The sequence below is a fragment of the Brassica napus genome, chromosome C4 (assembly GCF_020379485.1).
Source record: "Brassica napus cultivar Da-Ae chromosome C4, Da-Ae, whole genome shotgun sequence".
NCBI lineage: Eukaryota > Viridiplantae > Streptophyta > Magnoliopsida > Brassicales > Brassicaceae > Brassica > Brassica napus.
In genome coordinates this window covers 24,670,305-24,682,554 of record NC_063447.1, presented here as the reverse complement: position 1 = coordinate 24,682,554, position 12,250 = coordinate 24,670,305, and the positions used below count along the sequence as shown (strand labels likewise).

The 12,250-nt window shown below is 35.0% G+C and overlaps 1 protein-coding gene across 1 annotated transcript; it reads right to left on the bottom strand.

Moving 5' to 3' along the window:
• Positions 1-2,099: 2,099 nt before the first annotated feature.
• LOC106396705 (secretory carrier-associated membrane protein 3) lies at positions 2,100-4,956 on the bottom strand. Its single transcript, XM_013837175.3, has 12 exons — positions 4,700-4,956; positions 4,322-4,444; positions 4,167-4,229; positions 3,818-3,851; positions 3,584-3,706; positions 3,431-3,493; positions 3,264-3,357; positions 3,129-3,174; positions 2,978-3,045; positions 2,653-2,701; positions 2,501-2,566; positions 2,100-2,380 (listed from the first exon to the last, which is right to left on the bottom strand). Exons 1-12 carry the CDS (start codon positions 4,757-4,759, stop codon positions 2,294-2,296), a joined length of 876 nt encoding a protein of 291 aa, XP_013692629.1. The 5' UTR covers positions 4,760-4,956; the 3' UTR covers positions 2,100-2,293.
• Between the last annotated feature and the right edge of the window lie 7,294 nt (positions 4,957-12,250).

Here is a 12,250-nt window from a genome sequence, read left to right as displayed (position 1 = left end):
AATGCATAAACAAGTAATCTTTTAAAAGAAGTAATTGCCGTTTTCTAACCAGGTAAAGTTTTTCAGAGTGGTTTATTTAACTAACGAATCAACAACTCTCTTTAAATAATTAACCAAAATGGAAAACTTCATCCTAAGGCCATAAAAAAAGATAATGAAATACAAAGTTGGCCTAACTCCTGGAGAAAGAAGAGTCTAAATTAGAGAATCAGTTAACCTTTGTATTAGAGAAGTTCATCAGAGGATGCCGAGTCATGCACTTCTTCATCGTATCTTGCTTCTCTATCTCATCACTCATTGGCAGTCCAATATGCTTTTGACTTTGATCAAACATCATCTTCTATTTCCGGGTCGGGATTGCCCAGTTTGATGTTCTGTAGTTCAACTTTCCGTATGTCTATTTCAGGTTCTCCATTCACACAAAACTTCCCCTCACTTCGTCTTGTATTTTTTTGTCAAGAGCACCGGTATGATACTTTTCTCCCACTCAGCATATGATGCGATTATTTGGAAAAAAAATTACGTTATACTGTATGTGAATTAAAATTTTCCTAAATTTATGAAGTTATCAATGTTAAATAGCCATCATCCATTAAATATTAAAAAATAAGCATTACAACTTTTTACCTATAACATGTGTCATTGCTAGAATGATTGGTAGAATCACTAGAAAATTAAATTGGTCCTAAACATATTCAATACTTTTTATTAAAATAATCATAAAATAATTATTAATGTACACAAGGATATTTTTTTTATTTCTTTAAATAAAACCTACAGAATTAACTAATATTATTAAAAGGGTAATTCTCTCAAGTAGTCATTTTAAGTTTTTGTCACAAAAATAGCACTCAAGAAAGAAAATGACCAAAATAGCCTCTTTTATTTTGAAAATTTTAATATTTATTTTTTATTTTTTTAAATTTGAAACCATATCCCCAAAACCCCACCCCTTAACTCTAAACTTTAAATCTAGATTAGTTAACCCAAGGGTAAAAATACATTTTTACTCTTTAATAAAACTTATTTTGGTCATTTTCTTCATTGAGAGCTATTTTTGTGACAAAAACTTAAAAAGAGATATCCTAGAGAATTTCTCTTATTAAAATATATATTGCAAATTATTTTGAATAATAAAGATTTGGTTAAAAAAATTATATTCTTCATCATTTTTTTTAATTTTATATTATTAAAATAAATAGAAAATTATATTCACCATATAATAAAAATTTAGATTTTTTTGTATATGTTATATTTTGAATGTTTTTAAAAATGACTTTGCATTATTAAAATTGTTAAAAGTCTCACATTCAAAAATTTGTGATTAATGGTTTAATTTTTGTTATAACAAGATACAAATTATCATAAAACTATATGAATAGAAATTCTATTTACTATAGATTCATATTAAAGCATATATGTTTTAATACTGTTTAAATTAAATTATATACCATATAAAAATAAATATTTTAGTTCTTAATTTGCATTGAACAAGTATTAAATAACTTAATATTTAATTTTTGTAATTTTCATTGAACTTTTAAGTATGGTTATAAATTACTTAAATTATTAAAAATCCACTGTGCAATTTTTGTTTTCGGCAGTTTAAATTTTTTGTTATAAAAAATATAAATGATCATAAAATCATATGTGTACAAAGTCTTATTTAATAGATAATTATATTAGATAGTATACTAAATATGTATATATATATATATATATATATATATAAATTTTAACTATATAGCATAGAAAATAAGTAAATATGATTGTTTCGATTTATTTATCATAAAAACATTATTAATAAAAGAGTTATTGTTTTGATTTATGTGTTCATGCCAAATTAATTATATATGTAACAGCTACTTGTTTTTAAATTCAATATAATTTATTATTTATTATTTTATAATATGTAAAAATGCAAAATAAATAATAGTATACGTAGAAAAATTTGTATACCGAATGTTCGTCTTGCACATGATGCATATCTTAACCGAGTTTATATATATAGTAGCAGTACACTTAGTATTTATAATTAACAAATATAATTGTCAACTTAAATTCATTCCGTACGGAGTGCGGATTATCACACGTCATAATATAGAAACACAAAAAATAATTATAATGTGAATCTGAATTCTTGACTTTTTGAACAAGCACAAATTTACATGATATAAAAGGCATAAATGAATCTTTTTTGCTTACAAAACAGAGAGACGTGACGAGTCTGTGACAGAAACTGAAAAAGGAAACAGTGAAATTTACGTACAAACCAAAATGTTACACAGAGCACTCATACGGCAGCTCTCAAGGCTCCTCTCGCTGCTTCTCGTCTCAGCTCATCTTGTTTCCCGCTACCTCGGAAGTACATATAGACTTGCTGCTCAAACAACAAGACAAAACCATCGCAAAAAATCAAATGTTAGAAAACAGATTTGGGGTTATAAACACTGTTAAAAAGCTGATAGATAATACAGTGATGGGAGTTGAAGAAAGAGACCTGAATAACCCAGATGCTGACGACTGATTCCATGCAGAAAAACCCAAACCCAATGAAGTAGAATATCTGTAAACAAGAGAAAAATAAGGCCAATGAATCAAGCTTCAGGGTTTTAAGATCATGGAAGATTATCAAAGGGTGAGAGAGCTTACCCCAACCAATGTATTACCGCTTAAGACATCTACTGCAGGTAAAATCCCACTGTTACATGAAGACAAATCAAATCAACTGAAAGAATAACCTTTTAAGAACAAAAGCTACCTTATGCAACTACCATTTAGTGGAATATGACTCATTATCAAGCAATGGTACCTACATGCGAGTGTATTTTGGAGTTTGCAATAAAGAATAGAAACAAAAAAAAAAACTTGTTTTTGCGTTGAAGGCAGCTATATTCAAATGGTTTCTCCACACTCAAATTACCAAAAAGAAATAACAAGACAAACTTCAAAGGTTAAGAAGAAAACAAAAACTTACGCAAGAGATTTTCCTTTAAAGACAACAGGTGGAGCAACCGCAGCAAATACACAGAAAACAATGTGGAGCTGCATCAAAGACACATGGCTTCAGATTTGATTTTACCCAGAAACTAATGTAAATATCATTATATAAGCTAATCGTCGCTCACCATATAGAACATGAAAAACCATCCAAAGCTCAATGCACTATCAGTTCTGCAAACATTTAACAAAGAATGTGTATAATGCAGTAACATCATAATATTTAAAAGTAAGAAGAGCTTTGAAAATAGAAAACTCCAAACCTGAAGGCACGGTATAGAGGGCGATACCATAACACATAGCCTCCTGGGACACCCGCTATGAAGTAAATGAGGGCAAGAAGCCATATCGTCACTCCTGAACAAAAACAAACCAAGTAAGTATAGAATGAAGTAATGAGAAAACTTGAGATAAGACTTAAGAAACAAACCTTCTCCTTTGATCCAAGCTGTAGTAATGGCAATAATGTTCCAGAATAGACAAAGGACCAACCCTGCCGAACAATAACCACATCATAAATGTGGTCAATAGAAAGAATGAAATTGTCATGCTTAGGCAAAACGTAGGACAACAAGACACGTACCCAAATAGGTTGCGAAGGTAACATACTGTAGCCTTTGGAGATGAACCGGGATTTCATTGGCAATGTCATGGTGGATAAGTGGGAAGAATGGCGGCCAGTTTTTCACTTCAGTAGTGATTCCAGCTGCATAGAGATTAGAGAGAGAGAGAGAGAGCCACACACAACTGAGACACATCTAAGAGAAAACACAGTTAAAGTGTAACTTGTTCAAGCAAACGTTTACAAGCAAAGTACCTCGTGCAGCAGCATCTTCTCTCCGTTTCACCTCCTACATAGAACCAAAAGAAAAATAAAAGAACATTCACAAGAACAACAATGCTACGGTTAGGTAACGCAAAAGCAAAGAGATATGATCAGGCCACCAAGAATATGTAATGCATACTGAACCATTGCAAAAGAGCCATTAAAAAAAAAAACTGTAACTTTTCAAGAAAGACTCCAGTTCTTTAACTTGTAAAGCTTAAAAATAATCAAAAACTGAGGAAAAGAAATAACAACAACACAGTTCAGCTCAGCAACATTTATGACATAACCAGATAAAGTTCAGCTTTTATTAACTAATTTTTGTAGCAGTCAGTAGTACCTGCTCCCGTCGTCTTAGGTCAGCTTCTTTGGCTTGAAGTTCCTTTTCTTTCTTCTTCAAATTCTAAAACAAGCCAACAAGTTTTATTATAACTAACTAATCCCCAAAAAAAAAAAAAAAACAAAACCAGCTCCACTATCTCTAGCCAAACTAACCTGTGTACCGGATCTGTCATTGCCAAGAGGAATGTCAACGGTTCGACCATAGTCGAAACCAACAGGGTCTGGAGGCAAAGGCGAGAGTCTTGAGTTCGATGCAGCTGGAACACTCCCATCATTCTAATTTCGATTACCAATCAGTTGACAACAAAGCTTAAAGAAAAGAATCACAAAAACCCTTTGATTAAATCAATGGAAAGCTACAAACTTGAACAACAATTTGAGTTACAATCTCTCACAGATTTTCAATTCCATTATAACCAATTTTAAAGGTTCACAGAAATCAATTAATCCACCAAAGATTTGAAAAACCCAAGCAAGATTGGAGAGCAATTAGTCCCTACAAAAAAAAAACAAAGTTAATCGAAAGCTTACAGCGAAAGGATTGACTTCTTCTTCCTCAGCGAATGGGTTCGGATCATAGCGATTAGCCATGGGCTTAAAGAAGATTACTATCAGAAGAAGAGGACCTCTGTAATCGATTTAAGATCTTAGCACGTACGGACCGAGAGAGAGAATTAGCCAAACGTTCAAGCCTAACTTTATATTACACCCACAAAAGCGCGTCTTATTACTAATTTATGGACCCTTTTGTTTAGTGTTTCGTTTTCATCTAATACTGTATAGTTTTATTTTTTTGTTCAATACCTTTTGATCTTTTTAAATACTTTACACTTATTTGAAATTTCTAGAGAGATAGAGAAATGGAAAGGACGTGAAAAGAGAAAAAAAAAATAGAAATGGTCCTCCTAGAGTCAATGATCTCGTCTGCTTCTAGGAACCTTTGAAAATTGTCTTTAAAAAGTTCCAAAGAAATAAAAACACGAGAATCAACCAGTAAATCAAATTTGATTAGCTTTTCAAAACTATTATAAATGTTATAAATCAATTGGTAGATGTCCATAACCAGTCCATACACTTAGAGAGAGACGGTCTAACCCTAGAAAAAGAGGCGGCCGCGAGACTTGGAGAGGAGAGAGGCGGCTACAACTTGCATATTTCATAATTCGTTGATGTTTATGATTTGTAATTTTCCTATTATTGTATTTCCATTTATCTCTCTTGTAACCCCTATATAAAGGGAACACTTATTCATTAATAATATACAGATACTTACAGTTCTAAATCCTTAAGTTTACAACACGTTATCAGCACGATAGCCTCTAACACCCTGAGCCTAAAACCAAATCGCTAAAACCCTAAAACCCTAAATGAAAAGAAATCTGCCTCGGAACTTCGAAGAGGTCGTTCTCCCAAACCGTGAGGACCCAGAAAACGATCAAGATATCAAATCGAAGCCCTGGCCGAGACGAATCAGTCAGTGCAAACCGCTTGTCGATCTGACCACCGACGCGCCCTCACGTACAGATACAGTGCGCACCAATTTGCTTTGGAACCCTAATCCGAACCCGACGATACCGACAAACCCTAATCCGTTCGCGACTCCGTTTCAGCTCGTGCCCACCTGATCAGATCCAGCCCCAAGGCGTTCCTGATCCTAGAAGAACTCAGCTCCATCCTACATCAAGGACAGCTCGCGTCTCCAACCTCAATCCATTCGCGTTCCAGGCCAGCTCGCATCCCAGCCAGCTCGCGTCCCGATCGTGTCTAAGCTCGAGGTTCATTCTTGGTGGTCCGGTTTCTACAAACAACTAAACTAAAGGTATTTCGAATTCTAAGAACATAATGAATCGAATTTGGTTGATTGTAAAGAATGAAACCCTAAAATATAATCTCTAAGATGAAAGCCATAGGATAATAGATCAATCCCTAAGTGAGTAAATCGAAGCTCTATAAGTTCGATCCCCAAACCCTAAAAATCGAGATTGATCCATTGATCAATTAAAATTAGAACCTTAAAGGTTTTGAATCTCAAATCAAATCCTTTGATCTAAGATCAAATTTTCGAAATCCCTAAACCATAATTCGGAAACTATTGATTAATTAAAACTGATTGATTGATTGAGATTGAATTTGATCATCCTGAAATTGAAATTGCTTGTTAATAAAATCGAAACCCTAAAATCCTAATTCTGAAAATCGATTTTGATTGTTTGAAATTGAATATTGATTGGTTGATTTGATCACCTAGAACTATTGTTACGATTGTTCAAACTCGAATCTGATTGTTTGGCTTGTTTAAACTAAAACCCTAATGACCTAGTTTAGATTATTTTAAAATCAAAATCTGAAACTACATATTAGGTTAAACTGTTCTAGACTTGATCATACTCGTGGCCGTATGGCCTTGTTGCATTCATACCATAACTTAATCACATTGATTGATTGCAATTACACTTAGAACTTATTCTAGGAATGGTGTTGAATTGAATCAAATAGCCGTGTGGTTTGATCTTTGCTTGGCCGATAGGTTTGCTTGTTTTGATTGCATCATGAACTGATAGAAACAAACCATGTTAGGATTGCAATTACACGACAAACTAAATGCATAAAAACGAACTAGTTTGCATCCATGGCCGTGCGGCTTGCTCATTGGCCGTGAGGCATAGATCTTGGCTGTGAAGGCTTGTTTGATTGTTTGAACATAAAACCCTAATCGTTTAAACATTAAAAACTATTCCTAAAAGATCTAAAAATATTAATCTATAACTTCAGATGTCAAAAATAAACAACCTTGATTTCGCTGCCCTAAATCTATCTGGAGACAATTACCTTCAGTGGGCGCTCGATGCTAAGATCATCCTGAAATCCAAGGTACTCGGTGAGTGTATCACCGAGAACAATAATGCCAATGAAAATGATCGTTACAGAGCCATCTTGATCATTCGTCATCATCTAGCTGAGAGTCTCGAGGATCAATACCTAACCATTGAGAATCCACTAGATCTTTGGAATGAATTGAAATCGAGATATGATCGCCAGAGAACGGTGATCTTACCAAAAGCTCGGTTTGATTGGACGAATCTGAGGATCCAAGACTATAAGTCTGTGGACGAGTATAACTCTGCACTGTTTAAGATTGTTTCTAAAATGAAACTGTCTGGTGAAAGTATTACGGAACATGATATGCTTGAGAAAACCTTTTCCACTTTCCATGCAAGCAATGTGCTGTTACAACAACAGTACCGTGAGAAAGGTTTTAAGACCTATGCTAATCTTATTTCTTGCCTCTTGCTCGCTGAGCAGAACAATGAATTATTGATGAGAAACAGTCAGATGAGACCTTTTGGATCAGCTCCACTACCTGAAGCACACACGACAGAGGATAATAAAGAGTCCAACCACGTCCAAGGAAACGGCCAGTATGGCCGTAGTCGAGACAAGTCAAACGGACGTGGACGCGGTCGAAGATCTTTTGGCCGCGGGCGAGGAAATGGTCGAGACCATGGCTCATTTGGACGAGGTCATGGTCGCAGCCATGGATCTTCATTTAAACCCCAACACTACCAAACCAGATGAATCCGTGTGCCATAGGTGTGGTATGAGTAATCATTGGGCTAAGACTTGTAGGACTCCCAAGCATCTTGTTGACCTCTATCAAGAGAGTCTGAAAGGGAAGAATCCTGAATCCCATATGACTTACCAAGATGATAAAAATGACTTCAATCATGAGAATGACGATCTTATGGATTATGAAACTTCAGATTGTCTAAAAGACTGAAGATTGATTTCGACATTTGTAATCTAAATTCTATGTTCTTTGTTTTGATGTTTTTCATTTCTATGAACTTGTTTTATTAAAACTTAATAAAAGGAACGAATGATTTTTCTGAAAACGCCAATATGATTTGCGGGTATGGTACACATTAAGGGCTATGGCCAAATATGTATAAGGGCAAGTATTTAGATGCTTTATATTCACCCAGAAAAACCCATTGAGATTATATAGAGATATAAGAATGAATGGTTTCCATATTGAAACAATGGACGAAGGAAACAAAGAGTTCCTTCAGATATATGTATAAAATCGCCCAATGCCATAATGAGTCCTAAAAAACTATATATGCCTTATCTGTTGACCTAGACTATGCCAAGATCAGTATGATAGAGACAATAGTCATGGTAACCAGAATGGTTTACCCACAAAATTATACACTTTATGGTATGACCGGATTGGCCATCCTGGTCCAAAACATGATGTGAAATTGATATTGGAAAGGGCACAAAGAGTTATCCCATAGAATCTCACGTGTGTAGCATGAACACAAGGGAAACTCATTAGGCCATGATGTCCCAAAGCACTTAAAGATTATAGTATGTCCATGAGGGGGCAGTGAGGACAAATCCGCACATGTCCATACTATATATAGCTTGGCTGAATCCTTTTATAAATCTGTATTGGCCATTACCCATAGGTCCAAACTCTCAGTCCAAGGCTTGGGGACACACGAATTTACATGCATCTTAACTAATAAGCATCAGACCATTAAGTGAGCATAGATATTCCCATCTCAAATTTATTACGGGTCATGAGCCAGACATATAACATCTTGAAATATTTGGATAAGCCACCACAAATATATGTGCCGTCTAAGATGGATCCTTAGAAGAGGATGAGGATGGGGATATATGTTGGATATGAATCTCCCACAAATGATGAAGTACCTTGAGCCAAATATGGGTGATCTATTTAGTGGCCAAGAACACGGATTGCAAAGTTTAATGGATCCGACTATCCAACATTAGGGAGAAAAAATAATAAGCTGGTAAGAGAAACAGAATGGCATCAACCATCATTGTCTTGGCAAGATCCTCGGACTAAATAATGTGAAATAAACGTCCAAAAATTATACATTTACAAAGCTAGCTAATCAAATGTTAGACACATTTGCTGACCCGAAAAAGAATGACCAAGTCATATATAAACCAGCTTGTAAAGCACCAACTAAATTGATGTCCAAGAGAGACACAATCAAGTTGCTACAGAGTCTATACAAGATAGACCAATAAGTTCCAAAAGATAAGAATCCTCAGAAACAAAAGAGAAAGGTGCATAGAATGATAAAAAAAATCCGAGGTCAAGGAAACCATCCCAGACATAGAGATAAGGCCGGCCGGCTCTAAGGTACAAGTACCAAACAATGTAGCTTGGGACGCCAAGCTGCAAAGTATTAAAGGTCCTGATAATAATGAATCTCAATCGATTATACCATGTCTGGAACATAATGGAACACAATAAAGAATGTCGACATAAGATGATACAAGGTAGCACTTGAATTTATGAATATAAGCGAGGATCATGAACCCATGTCAATATAAGAGTGCGCACTCGTAGAACAGATTGAATGGAAATGTGGGGTTAAATAGTTTAAAAAAGAAATGTGTATTTGACCATATGATTAAGACGCCATATGATGTAAAAACCAGTGGATATAAATGGGTCTTGTGAGGAATAGAAATCGTGAGATATAAAGCTAATGTTGCACAAGGATTCTCACAAAGACCAGTAATAGATTATGTAGAGATATACTCTCATGTGGTGGATGCAACTACTTTTAAGATTTCTTATAAGTCTGGCTATATAAGAGAGAAAATTAGACTTACATCAAACTGATGTAGTGAGTGCATATTTATATGGTCCACTGGATAATGAAAGTACTAGAGGGTATTGAGCTGAATGTACAGCAAATTCTCGAGAACAATATTGATAATCATCGAAATATATGATCTGAATATCCTAGGAACCTCTGGATACAATTTCCCAAACGGTTGAATACCTTAAGAAAGAATTCGAGATGAAAGATCTCGGGAAACCAAAATTTTGTTTGGGATTACAACTTGAGTACATAAATGATGGGATCCTTGTGCATCAGATGACATACACTGAAAAGGTACTCATAAATGATGGGATCCTTGTGCATCAGATGACATACACTGAAAAGGTACTCAAGAGATTCAATATGGCCGATTGCCATTCTCTGACCAGTCCCATGGTCGTGAGGTCTCTCGGCCTGGACACTGACCCATTTCGTCCCAAGATGGACGATGAAGATGACCTAGGTCCCGAAATGCCATATCTCAGTGCCATAGGAGCTTTAATGTACTTGGCAACTCACACACGGTCTGATATAAGCTTTGTCGTGAACCAACTATCTAGGTTTAGCTCCTGTCCGACCCAGAGGAATTAGAATGGGATCAAACATGTTCTTCGTTACCTGCAAGGAACGAAAGACTTGGGTCTATATTATACTAACCATAACAAAGATGGTTTAGTTGGCTTGTTGATGCTGGTTATTTATCAGATCCACATCAAGCTCGATCACAGACAGGATATGTCTTTACACATGGAGGTACGGCCATATCATGGTGTTCCATGAAACAAACCATCGCGGCCACTTCATTTAATCACTTAGAAATCTTGGCCATACATGAGGCCAGCCGCGAGTGTGTTTGGTTGAGGTCGATGACCCAACACGTCCGAGCTGATTGCCGGATGGCCGAGTGCAAAAATCCAACCGTGATGTATGAGGACAATGTTGCGTGCATTGCTCAGCTCAAGGACGGTTACATAAAAGGTGATAGGACGAAGCACATATTGCCTAAGTTCTTCTTTACTCACGAGCTTCAGAAAGCCGGTGAGGTCCAGGTCGTCCAAGGAAGATCCAGTGACAATTCAGCTGACCTATTCACCAACGCACTTTCTACCTGCACGTTCAGGAAGCTCACGCATCAGATTGGGATGCGTAGGCTGAAGGACCTCCACTGAGGTTCACATCAGGGGGGAGTAGTACGTGTTGTACTCTTTTTCCTTCATCATGGTTTTGTCCCACTAGGTTTTCCTGATAAGGTTTTAATGAGGCAACATTAAGCGTATTACAATCCCTGTATGGTTATGACATCCAAGGGGGAGTGTTATAAATCAATTGGTGGATGTCCATAACCGGCCCATACACTGAGAGAGAGAGACGGCCCAACCCTAGAGAAAGAGAGGCGGATGCGAGACTTGGAGAGGAGAGAGAGGCGGCTACAACTTGCCTATTTTATAATTCGTTGATGATTATGATTTGTAATCTTTCTTTTTAATTGTATTTCCATTTATCTCTCTTGTAACCCATATATAAATGAAACACTTATTCATTAATAATATACAGATACTTACAGTTTTAAATCTTTAAGTTTACAACAATAAATTAGTTTTTGGTTTCTATGTCTTTCATCAGATTTTCTTTGGTAACTTTAAAAACTATTATAAATTTGTTTTCGTTACGAACTATTACGTCTATTATAGGCCCATAAGCCCATATTCTATAGGTTATAAACTCTAGCATTGTATTCTTATATATATGTATTGTTGCCTTGCGCGGGATATGATTATTAGTTTCGTTATTTTTAATAAAAAGACATTAAATCTGTTTAATCTTGATAGTGGTTCAGTTTTAAGTTTTGTTTTTGGTTTTCAACCAGTAAATCAAATTTGATTAACATTTCAAAACTATTATAAATTAGTTTTTGGTTTCCATGTCTTCCATCAGATTTTCTTTGGCAACTTTCAAAACTATTATAAATTTTTTTCCGTTATGAACTATTACGTGGATGTCTATTATAGGCCCATAAGCCCATACTCTAGAGGTTCTAAAATTTAGCATTGTATTTCTATATACATGTATTATTGTCTATGGAATAATAATAAGACTAGTTAATAATCTGCGCCTTGCGCGGGATGTGATTATTAGTTTCGTTATTTTTAATAAAAAGACATTAAATCTGTTTAATCTGGATAGTGGTTCGGTTTTAAGTTTTGTTTTTGGTTTTTAATCTTCTAAAATATAACTATTATTTTAAATTAATATTCATTTTAGTTTATTTGGTTAAAATGTTTGATTTTTTTGATTTTTTCCGGTAAAAACCAAAAATTAATATTATTTATTTATTTTCATGTTATGAATTTTAGATAGTCGTCATGTCGAACCAATAGTTTCGTACTATAGTTTCTAAACAGATAATAGTTTAAGAAAAAGAAAATAA

Coding starts and splice junctions, on each gene's coding strand:
- LOC106396705 (XM_013837175.3), bottom strand. CDS start 4,759: ATGGCTAATCGCTATGATCCGAACCCATTCGCTGAGGAAGAAGAAGTC. Junction 3,852..4,166: donor ACCTAAGACGACGGGAGCAG/GTACTACTGACT, acceptor GGTTCTATGTAG/GAGGTGAAACGGAGAGAAGA. Junction 3,046..3,128: donor GGTTTTTCATGTTCTATATG/GTGAGCGACGAT, acceptor TCTTTGATGCAG/CTCCACATTGTTTTCTGTGT.